Consider the following 12,494-nt stretch of genomic DNA (forward strand, 5'->3'; position numbering starts at 1 on the left):
ACATAACAATGATCCAAAACACAAGGCCAAGTCAACCTGTCATTGGCTACAGCAGAATAAAGTGAAGGTTCTGGAGTGGCCATCTCTATTCTGACTCTGATTGTTGTGAAGCGATCTATCCCTTGAGACCTCTATGCCTGACCTGTATAAGCAGATATAATCACTGCGGACAATCCTCATCTGATAGCTTGAACTCACCAAGTACCTATTCTATTCGCAGAGGTACTTTTATCGGGTTACAGCATATGACAGGATACAACAGATGAACAGGTTGTGGTACTTATGCAGTCAAAAGATGATATTGTCTGTAGCTTACTATGCAGAATACATGTGCCCTGCTACATGTGGCCTGTAGCTGCCTCCATTATACAGGAAATACAATCACAGGAAGAAGGGGTGGAGCATTACATAAAAAGGAAGTGTGTCATAACATCAGACAAAAGAAACCATAAAAGGTCACTAGATGGCAGCAACTAAATAGCAACTAAATATAAACGTCCATAGAAAATGGTTCAGAGAAACAATATAAATAAATTCTATGCCCCATTGGGGCGGCACAATCTCAGTCTCCTGACCTCAATATCATTGAGCCACTCTGGTGAGATCTCAAATGTGCAGTTCATGAAAGACAGCCCAAGATTTTTCAGGAACTGGAGGCTTTTTGCCAAGAGGAATGGGCAGCTTTACCATGTAAGAACTAGATAAAGAGCCGCATCCACAAATACCACAAAAAAATTCAAGCTGTCATTGATGTTGAAGGGGGTAATACACGATATTAGGAACTGGGGTAAACTTTTGATCAGAGTCATTTGGGTAGTTTCTGTTGTCATTATGATTTAAAAAAGAGTAAACACAGTTGATTGATAATAAATGGCTTCAGCCAAACACTAACCATAAATGAAAGAAAAGTTTTTGTGTTATCATTTATATTCTCTGAAAAATGGCCAAGAAATTACAAATTCTGCCAGGGTATGTAAACTTATGAGCACAACTTTATAATAAAAAATTGCAAAAGAGTGCAGTATCGGCTTTATTGATACATGGCAGCCATGGGTATTATTTACTTATTCAAACGAATGTCATTCACTTATCACTTGAAAGAATTCTTGGCTTGTGTTGGTTAGTAGACAACTGTCTTCATCAATGTTCCTGCAGTTTAACTGTCATTCCTTTATGAATGTGCATTGATCCGGAAATGATGTCCATGCGCCTGCTCTTATGGATTATTCCAGGGTCTCCATATTCCTGTTATTCCTCATCTACCTCCACCTCTTCCCCCTTTTCCCCCTCCTTCCCTCCTCTTCTAACCTCTTTATACTTCTCTCTATCCCCTCTCTTTTGTCTATTTCATTATATGTATACATGTCAATTTTATCGACATTATTTTAAGGCAATTTAATTTGATTAATCTTACTGTTAACTGACGTAAACTTACCAATGTATCACAGATGTATACAATGTCAACTGTCTGTTTCAATTTTCTTTCAATAAAATTCTTGATTGTGAAAAAATAAATAAAAAATTGCACTTATTTTGTTTTTTTATAGTATTGAAACACATATGGTCTAACAAAGGTGTTTTGAAATCATTGGGCCCACTGTGCCTGTGTTTTTAAGTTTGATAGTATATTTGTATAAAAGTGCATTAAACTATTTGTATCAATGTGTTCAATCCAATTTACAGACACAGTGTGAGTACATTTAATTCCAAACTGTTACATTACTAAATATTTATGAATGTACTGTATAAGCTGATGAAATTGCCCCTAGAAGTGTTTTTATTATCTGCTCTTAATACAATTCTGATAATTGATAAAAAGCATGTTATCTTTTACAGATATTTGAAATGATGGATGCCAAGGCAAGACAAGATTGTATTAAGGAAATTGATCTTCTGAAGGTAAGGTGTGCTGCTACTGTATGATTTAAGTTGAAATTAATAGCATCTGACAACAATCACCCAATGGTATCTTAATAGAATTTCCACTTTTGCAAGGAACCCCTCACTTGCTATTGAATGTGGACTAGCATGAAGAAGAAAGTTCATACCACTGATATATATATATATATATATATATATATATATATATATATATATATATATATATATATATATATATATATATACCAGCTTATAAAAGAGCACTCACCTATTCTTATGGCACTGATACCTTGCTAGCCAAATCATCAAGATGGTGCTCCCTCACTGCTCACTGCAAAAACTTGTTGGTGGATTAGCTACTTGCTCCTAGTGGAGTGGAGGGAATCTTTTTCCAGTATTTGTTTTTAACATGTTTTATTTTTTTTTATCTGAAAAAAATAAAGAAAAGTAGTGAAGCGCCTGTAAAATCTGGCAAACTAAAATCATATAATCATATTACGAGCTAGCTGGTTGCCTTCCATACTGATGGGTTAAAGATTCTGGTTTCAAGTATGAGTTGTATCCTGATCTGAACACAGCAGTAGTGTAGGCTATAGCCCATAGCCTACAACACCGCTATGTTCAGATCAGTATAAAACTGTATGCAGTATGGATCTGAACACATTGGGGGTTATTTACGAAAGGCAAATCCACTTTGAACTACAAGTGCAAACTACAATTAAAATTGCACTTAAAGTGCACTTGGAAATGCAGTCGCTGTACTGTAAATCTGAGGGGTAGATCTGAAATGAGGGAAAGCTCTGCTGATTTTATTATCCAATAATGCGCAAGCTAAAATGCTGTTTTTTATTTTCCTTGCATGTCCCCCTCAGATTTACAGCAACTGCACTTCCAAGTGTAGCGAAAAGTGGATTTGCCTTTAGTAAATAACCCCCATTGTTTTATATGCCCATGCATGAGCCCCTGTACTGCTCTTGAAACCAGAATCATAGCCTATCCTTCACTCAAATGTGTATACAGCAGCTACTGTACGCGGAAACGAGAGTCAACAATGCCCATTTGCACGCCTCACTGTGCGCAATGCAACCTCACTGTGCCCAACCTCACTGTGCCCATTGCAACCTCACTGTGCCAACCTCACTGTGTCCATCCTCACTGTGCCCATCCTTACTGTGCCAATCCTCACTGTGCCCATTATCACTGTGCCCATCGTCACTGTGCCCATTCTCACTTCTCTCATGCTCTGACTCTGTGTTCAGTGTTCTGTCAATCACGAACGTCCTTTTGTCTGAAGATTAAAAAGCCATCTGTGAATGGCGAAACAATGAACACAGTGTCTACTGGGAAACCAGAGGATGAGAGAGCGTTCGTGATAGGCATTTCTCAGCAGACACAGTTCCGCCTATCACGGAAGGGACCAGGAGGAGACCGCGAGTTTTAAACCATGGACGCCCGCAGCCTCTCAATAATTTCAGGTACACTGACTCGAGTATAAGCCGAGGGGGGTATTTTCAGCCCTAAAAAAGGGCTGAAAAACTTGGCTTATACTCGAGTATATACAGTATTTCCAATTACAGAAAATAAAACATAGTATGACAAACACGTCTGTCGTTCTTATCATATAACATCTCCATGTTGGAGGGACAAAGAGAATGCAAGAATACACAAAATTACTTGTGTAGCAATGGATGATCTCGCGGATCAAAAAAGAAAGAGGGATAAAAAAGAGGGGAAGTACGAGGAAGAGGAAAGGGGGAGGGTGAAAGAGATGGCGAGAGGGGGTTAGGAGAATTGGGACTCAAAGAGGCAGCGAGTGCGGCCTTCTCGGGTTGCGGAAAAAGGCCGGTAGGGTCAGTGGACACTGTCAGCCTTCCTCAGACATCCATCCTAGACACACTGTAGTCTAGTGTGTAACTTTCAAAGAGGGGACGTCCCTCATCCGAGAAGAAATACATATTCCAGATTGTCCATGTCTTGGTATACCTTTCGCGTTGATGGCGGGCCGTGAGGATAAGATCCCCTATTTTATTGATTGCCTTCACCTTTTTGAGCCAAAGGCCTATGGATGGAGACTGTGTGGATTTCCAGCATAAGGGAACGCATTCCTTGGCTGCGTGGAGTAGATGTCGGATTAACAACTTTTTAGAAGACTTGCTTGGAATCAATGCAGTATACTGGACTAGGCCAACAAGTCCCAGGCCTAGGGCAGCACTTTGCAGGGGGGTAGCACTTTGCATGGGGGCAGCACAGAAAAAGTCCCCGCTGGCTTGCACTACACTGTTAGTGTAACACAAGCTGCTTCTAATTTGGACTGTCCTATCATGCTGGACCACAAACCTTCCTCATTGTGCTATATTCTGCTGTACCATTGGCATGGTTGTATCAAATTATTCAGAAGAATTTCCAGCAGACCTATGTACCAGACAGAGACATAAGTATCGACGAAAGTCTAATGGCCTACAAAGGAAAACTCAGCTGGATACAGTTTATCCTGTCAAAGAGAGCACGATTTGGCATAAAATCATTCATGCTATGTGAATCCAGCACTGGTTACATATGTAATTCGGTCCTATACACCGGGAGGGGAACAAAATTTGGGTCCTTACTTTGATTGAGCCATTGCTGAATCAGGGCTACTGTGTAACCAGTACCACAGACAATTTTTACACTTCTCCAGAACTCTAAGTAAGTAATTGATAGAATAGGTTGAGCCTTGAAGAACTGATGGACTCTAACATTTACAGTCACTTCCCCTGCACAACCCATGCAGACTATTGCAACTCCTCTGCATCAACTCCTGCAGACTGTTGCTCCCAGGACTTCTCTCCTCCTGCACAAAACTTCCACTGTAAACTATTAAGCCTCGTACACACGACTGAGAAACTCGACGGGCAAAACACATCGTTTTGCTCGTCGAGTTCCTTGTTAGGCTGTTGAGGATCTCGGCGAGTAAAATTTCCCCATTGCCGTAGAGGAAAAAGAAGACATGCTTTCTTTTTGGCTCGACGAGATCCTCGACAGTTTCCTCGTCGAAAAGTGTACACACGACTGGTTTCCTCTGCAAAAAAAAAATACCAGCAAGTTTCTTGCTGATTTTTGCCGAGAAACTCAGTCGTGTGTACGAGGCCTGAGTCTTCCTGTCCCATCATCTTCACTTGACAAAAGAGATCACTCTATATAATCCCAGATGCTGGCTGTAATTTGATGTGATGTTACTAGGCCAGAGGTCTGCAGTACCTCTCCCCGGCGGCCTAGTAATTTAGCAGCCAACTTGCAAATCCTGTGCCTGAAGGCTGCATCGATTTGACACAAACTCCACAGTCTCTCCTCTGGCCTCACACCCAACTCCTCTGGCATGCCTCTTCCACTGTCTCACTCCCCAACTTTCCCCTGCCCTGAGTCCATGATTGAAAACTTTAACTGGACATGTGTTCCGATAGCTTCTTCAGCCCCTCTGTTCCAGGACACCTCCTCCATGACCGTGTAAGGACGAGGCTCTCTCCCAGCTCTCCCAGGCTCCTCTGTTGGGCCGTGCACCCCCCCCCCCCAGATGGGGATGGGCCCCTACTTCTATACAGCACTCCCTTTCTCCACGTCTCTCAGCTGACAACTCCCCTCCAGTGGGCTGGACCTGAGCTTGTATGGGAGGCCTGCCCCCTGCCAATTCCAGTTGGGGATTGGTCAGGGCTCCTCACATGAGCTCCCTGTCACTCCATTCCTGTGCCCTGCCCCTCTTCCAGAACATTCTTCCTGGAAGCAGGGGAGGCGCCCGAGAACTAAAGCACAGGTGATCACACCCACTGCTACACTAACCACTCCCTGCCTCCAGTTCAAAACAAGCAGGCTTAGCCTGAATCATAGGCCTGCCTAAATTTACCTGCGCTGGCAGCTACCACGCAAAAATATAGCACCTACCTATGGTAGAAGGTGCTACACAATGATCTGTTGACAGCTTAACTTGAACTTATAGAGCCCAAAGTTTCTAAAATGTATTTTTTTTATATAATATCCTCTCCATTTTTAACTAAACGCAATATTGCTTTTATGGCAAGGCAGGTCAAAACCACACTTGAATCTATTAAAAATGTTGCCTTTCTGGGGTTTATTTACTAAGCTAAGTAAAATTTTGCTTGCAAAGAGAAAATTCACTTTGGTAAGTGAACAACCTATACACCTTTAGTAAATTGCCCCCATTGAATGAAATAATATACGATCATCACCAATTTCTCAAGATGCCATTATCTTGTTGTAAAGCCCTGTATACACGACCGGGATTCCCGGTGGTAAAAAATTTCCCCCTATACACACCAGAGGTTTTCCCGTCTGGAAAACTGCGGTGAGAGCTTTGGCTGGGAATCTCGGCCGTGTGTATGCTCCACCGCAGTGTTTCCCATAGGGAAACTGCCGGGAAAGGGACTGCCGGGAATCGCGGCAGGAAAAAAGAGAACATGTTCTCATTTTTCCTGCCAGGATTCCCGGCGGTTTTCCTGTCGGAAAAACTGCCATGGAGCATACACACGGCCAGTTTTCCCGGCCAAAAGCTGTCATGGCAGAAAACTGGTCGTGTGTACGAGGCATTGGAGTTCTTAATTAAATAAAATAGTCTTTCTTTATTCTTATGACTTAGATGAGGATCAGATAACATTAACAGAGCTATTTATGTAGAAAGCCAGAACATTTGCAAAGGTTAACATACTGGGCTCACATATAATATTTTTTCTGTGCTAAGGTCTAGAGAATTTTGCCTGGTTTTGTGTTAAAGTATAGTTCCATCCTATCCAGTGTTTTAATTCCCTTGGCTTTGAATTCTGTAAGGCAAGCAGTGTACGTGCATCCCTTTGGCTCCAGCTGGTTTAAATGTATTTGACAGAACAGGATGGATTTTCACATATCTTCCTAATATTTTATGGGCTATAATCTCACAGAAAGATGTTTAGTGGCCTGTGGGCATTGCTTTGCTGAATATATATATTTTTGAAACATTTCACACTTGAAAATTTGCAAGTATGCTCAAAGCCAGGATCCCTGCAGAGAGAAAAAATGCCGTTTAAACACTCAAATCACAGCATCAAACAGCTCCGAATCTGGTGAGTCAGTTTGAGCAGTCACATTCTGTTGTGAATGAGCCGTGAGTGTATCTGTTTTACTGCCTGTAGGGCATTCCTTTCCAGTGTGTACGCATTTATAAATTATGTCTGATACAAACCCTGAGCGCATGGAAGTCATCTTACAAGCAGCTCAACAAATCAAAAGTAACAATAATGTAAGTTTTAAGTGGGATCCCAAGAAACCATTTAACGCAGTACAAGGTCAGCAGTTTGTGGGAGTGCAGAGCAGGTGGATGGCTCCTTGTCTGATGCTTTAATATGTAATGGTTGAAGGTCTGATGTGCTGTATACTTCAGAGGGTTGAGAAGATCACTTTGGTGTGTCTGTCAGCGTCTTGCTCAACACTTGAAAGAAAACTTAGATGTCAAAGGGATATACTCAACCCTGTTTCTGTTAATTGACCGATCCCATTCTGACCATCTTTTTTAGCGTTAGAATATAAAAAAAAGATTTAGGAAAAAATATTGTTTTCTGTTTTAAGGCTAATAAACATAAGTGCAAAAAAAACGAGAATTATTCATAAAATGACACTTAGGCCGCGTACACACGGTCAGTCCATCCGATGAGAATGGTCCGACGGACCGTTTTCATCGGTTCACCGCTGAAGCAAACTGATGGTCTGATGTGCGTACACACCATCGTTTCCAAAACCGATCGGTTTAGAACGCGGTGACGTAAAACACACGACGTGCTGAAAAAACCGAAGTTCAATGCTTCCAAGCATGCGTCGACTTGATTCTGAGCATGTGCGGGTTTTGAACCGATGCTTTTGTGTACTAACCACCGGTTTCGACCTATCGCTCAGCCGTCCATCGGTTCGATTTTAAGGCCTCATTCACACTACGGGCCGTTTGGGTCCGTCTGTCACGGACCTGAACGGTCGCTCCATGCATCGCTATGGAGCGTCGGATGTCAGCGGAGACATGTCTGCTGACATCCGACCTGATCCGATCCGCTAAAAGCAGACGTATGGGGGGCATGTCCCCATCCGTCCATGCAGATCGGATCGGGTAAGATCTGATGAAAACCGACATGCTGTCCGTTTTCATCAGATCGCTCCATAGGACACAGTGGTGCCCGACAAGCCCCTCCCCGCTCAGTGAGCAGAGAGGAGCTTGTCATCCGTCGGCTCAGTGGAGATCTGCGGACAGATCTCCCGCTGAGCTGACGGGAGAAGGCGGACTCCATAGCGACAGAGTCCGCCTGTGTGAATGAGGCCTAAAACAAGTTCTCTTTTTTTGGACCGAATGACAACAGACCGATGGGGCGTACACACAGTCGGTTTGGACCGATGAAACTGAACTTCAGTCCGTTTTCATCGGTTTGGACCGATGGTAATGGTGTATAGGGTCTAGTTGGCCTAGATTACAATTTTTACACAGTAATGCACCTCATCCCAAATAATAATGGATGAAAAGATATGGACAACAGTGGGACTGTAGCGGTGCAATATATAGAACAATATAACAAAGATATTTTTAATAATTTATTAAAAGTATATCAAAATACATAATACACTGTAGAACCAAATGGTTTGTTAAAAACACATATGATTAGACATGCATTTTCAAAGTTGTTAAAAAATCCTGTTTGTAATATAGGCTCAGACTATGGAAGAGGATCACAACTCAGATGGTAATGCCCAATATATTTCGCCTTTTTTTTTTGGCTTCCTCAGGGGTATAGTTGAGATCAAAAATCAGCCAACTCTATTGGTAATAAAGAAATACATATTACACATAATCATACAAAAAATGACATAATTATTAAATAAATACAGTTCCTGAACAGGCAGGCAGATTTTTTGGCATCCCCTGCAACACAAATTACATTTTTGGTAATGTACTTCCAATAGGAAGTCATGTTTAAAGGGATGAAGACCCCGCAATGTTCCTCATTAGAGCCCTGCAGGTGCAGTAGCTGGTTGATAATTATAAAACCACTGCCATACAGATTAATCTAGCACATAGGCACAGATAAACACAGTGATTTCTTCAGAATAACAAAAGGTGGAAATCGGCAACAAAGTTTGTTAAGCCCTAGTTCACATTGATGCTACTTTGAAATCTGACTACTTCACTTGAAGTCCAGAAATTACGGAGTAGCAAGGTCAGCGCAATTTCAGGTGCTACTTGATAGACATTTGTGTGACTTCATGCCCAGATGTCTGAGTCGCACCTGAAATTGTAAAAAGTAGTGCAGGAACTACTTTTGCAAACTGGTGCAGCGCCACTAAATCTGTGTCGCACCGATTGGAACAGTGCCATTGCCTCCAATAGGCTGCAACTTGTCATGCGATTTTATCTTTCAAATCGCATGACAAATCACTCCAATGTGAACTTAGGCTTTAACCCTTGCAATGTACATAGCTAAAGATAAGATCACCCATAGGGTTTTTCTTTTCTTAACAAAAATGGAGTTACTCTTTAAGCAATCGTCAAGAGTCTTGGGATTTACAAGCATAAAACTGGATTACTGCAAAACTGTCCCTTAAGTCGTGTACTACCGGAGGATAAAGTACTGCTTTTTTTTAATTACTTTTAAAACCCTTTTTTTTTTTGCACATTCAAGCTATAGGAATTTGTAATACGATTTGGAACTATATAAAAATATTTGATGGTCTAAATTTGAATTCTAGGCAGATACAAAATACCACTGTATAATGTAGCCATGTTTTAAACTAAAACATTATATTTAATGAAAAGTTAGTATTAGAATCCCACTTTGTAGTAGATTTATATTAGCTTTCTGTAATCCCCTATGAGGCAGATTGATAGAGGGAGTGCCCACATTGTGAATCAGTGAGGCACTTTATTTTGTCTGGTCAATTTTACAATTAAGATTAAAACTGAACTCCAAGAATTCAGCCACTTCTAAAATGTTCTGAATTACTAGGGGTGAAGTCCAACACCTTAACTATGTAACAAGGTGCATGCCACTTCATGGACCTATTCCTTTAATTTACATTTTATTTTCACTGTGTGCCAGGAGCATAGCTATGGCTAAACCTCTGGCACTCCAATGCCGGACCTTCTGGTCTCTGCTCCTGCAGCTGCACAGTTGTATGTAGCCACTGCCCCCCCCCCCCCCCAAAAAAAAACACCCTGCCCAATCCCAGAGCACTTTGTATTATGTGAGCAGAAATGCTGTGTTTGAGAAGGCAGTGGCAGTGTCAAAGTGCCAGGAGTATAGTAATAGCTGTAAATATCAGATGAAAATTTAATAAAGCCTTGTACACACGGGCAAGAATCCCGTTGGAAAAAAACTGTAGTTTTTCTCGACGGGATTCTTGTCAAGCTTGACAGGATTCTTGTCTAGCTTTCCTTGCATACACACTGTCAAGCCAAAATCTTGTCATTCTAAAACGTGGTGACGTACAACATGTAGGACGGCAGTATAAAGGGGAAGTTCAATTCCAATGGCGCCACCCCTTAGGCTGCTTTTGCTAATCTAGTGTTACTGTGTGTTAGTAAATGTTTGGTGAGAGACGATTTGCGCTTTTCAGTCTTCGTGCTTTTCAGTCCGTTACAACGTGATGAATGTGATATCTTCATTACGAACGCCAGTTTTACCAGAAGGAGCGCTCTCGTCTCATTCTTAAATCTGAGCATGCACGTTTTTTTAAGCATACACACGACTGGTTTTCTCGTCGTAAAACAGTCCGATGAGAATCATGACGAGAAAATAGAGAGCAGGTTCTCTATTTTTCTCGTCGGGATTCAGGCAGTTTTCTTGACAAAAAAACATACACACGAACAGTTTTCTCTGCAAAAAGCTCTGCCAGCAGTTTTCTTGCTGTTTCTGGCCGAGAAAACCATGCGCGTGTGCGAGGCTTAAGTTCCACAAAGTGGCATGGCCTTGTAAGACCCATTGTAAGACAACACAGTTTACAAAGTGAATTGCTGCAATTCAGCTTTAAGGTGTGCAAGGCAATGCACTGTGTATTGCCATTCATTGTTAATTGTACCCCAAAGCTTATTTACAGTCCACTGCTGCACAACACAATTCACAGATGTAATTGTTCTGTATGTTGTGTTTTTTTGAAAAAAATCAGGACATTTTTTTTTTTTACTGCATTGAGATTCTCTGAAAGTCCTGCCTAACTCTTAGGCCCCGTACACATGACCGAGTTTCTCGGCAGAATTCAGCCAGAAACTCGGTTCAGAGCTGAATTCTGCCGAGAAACCCGGCCGTGTGTAAGCTTTCGGCCGAGGAAGCCGACGAGGACCTCGGCGAGGAAATAGAGAACATGTTCTCTATTTCCTCGTTGTTCAATGGCAAAAGTCGGTCCGCCAAGTTCCTCGGCGGCTTCCACACTGAACTCGACGAGGAACTCGATGTGTTTGGCACGTCGAGTTCCTCGGTCGTGTGTACGGGGCCTAAGGCCTCGTACACACGGCCGAGTTTCTCGGCAAAAACCAGCAAGAAGCTTGCTGGGTTTTATTTTTTGCCGAGGAAACCGGTCGTGTGTACACTTTTCAACGAGGAAACCGACAAGGATCTTGTCGGGCCAAAAAGAAAGCATGTCTTCTTTTTCCCCGACGGCAATGGGAAAAGTTGGCTCGCCGAGATCCTCGGCGGCTTCACAAGGAATTCGACGAGCAAAACGATGTGTTTGGCCCGTCGAGTTTCTCGGCCGTGTGTACGAGGCCTAACGCACTGCACCTTAGTATATGAAAATGTTGTTGAATGGTTATGGCCATGTAGGTTTTTAACTGAGGGACATATTTTTTTTAATGAAAGCGGTTTTGTCTAAAATGGTAATGGTAATCAGAATTCAAATCTATTTTTTCCAACCATTAGTCAGATTGAGTTTTTATTTTGTTATATTATCTGATGTTCATATTTTTTCTGTGTGTGTGTTTTTTTTTATACAGCAATTGAATCACCCAAACATTATTAAGTATCTGGACTCATTCATTGAAGACAATGAGTTGAATATTGTCCTGGAACTGGCAGATGCGGGAGATCTTTCTCAAATGATTAAAGTAAGGACAATAGACCTCAATTTTACCTACGAGGAATGCATTTTCTAAGTGCTCTGCATATGGTTTAGCATTTTGAACATGCTTCAGGGAGCACTTATGTCACAAAGAATATTGCTAAACATTATAGAATATTCAATTATTACCAATCATCAGTTTCTGTGAATAAGCTATGGTTGAGGATAAAGGGCATATAATGCATTAATTGCATACAGCACCATTATGGTCTCTAAGAATTGTTTGCTTGGCACTGTAACAGTTAATGCATGCTTCTCTCTCAGACAATAGGTACTTCCAGATGAGCAGGAAATGTAGTTCTTAAGCAAGATCCTTCTGAGTTTAAGTGCTGATTCTATGATCCATTCCTGCTTATATTCCAGATATGAAGATAGAACTGACTAATGGTAAATCTATCTAAGTCATTCAGAAGTTTCCAATTTTGTCTTAAGACACCCTATTGCAGGAAAGATCAGTTTAATTATGTAAGGTCTGTCCACTGTTTTACTGACTTAAAAAATAG

The 12,494-nt window shown here is 41.6% G+C and overlaps 1 protein-coding gene across 5 annotated transcripts in view; it reads left to right on the forward strand.

The window, feature by feature from the left end:
* Positions 1-12,494, forward strand: part of NEK6 (NIMA related kinase 6) — a 377,987-nt gene that overhangs the window by 205,689 nt on the left and 159,804 nt on the right. For all 5 annotated transcript variants that reach the window (XM_040324861.1, XM_040324863.1, XM_040324864.1 and 2 more), the window contains 2 exons: positions 1,837-1,899; positions 11,867-11,977. In XM_040324861.1, the coding sequence (XP_040180795.1) occupies positions 1,837-1,899; positions 11,867-11,977 (174 nt within the window). The remainder of the gene's footprint in view (positions 1-1,836; positions 1,900-11,866; positions 11,978-12,494) is intronic.

Source organism: Rana temporaria, chromosome 9, assembly GCF_905171775.1.
Source record: "Rana temporaria chromosome 9, aRanTem1.1, whole genome shotgun sequence".
Lineage (NCBI taxonomy): Eukaryota > Metazoa > Chordata > Amphibia > Anura > Ranidae > Rana > Rana temporaria.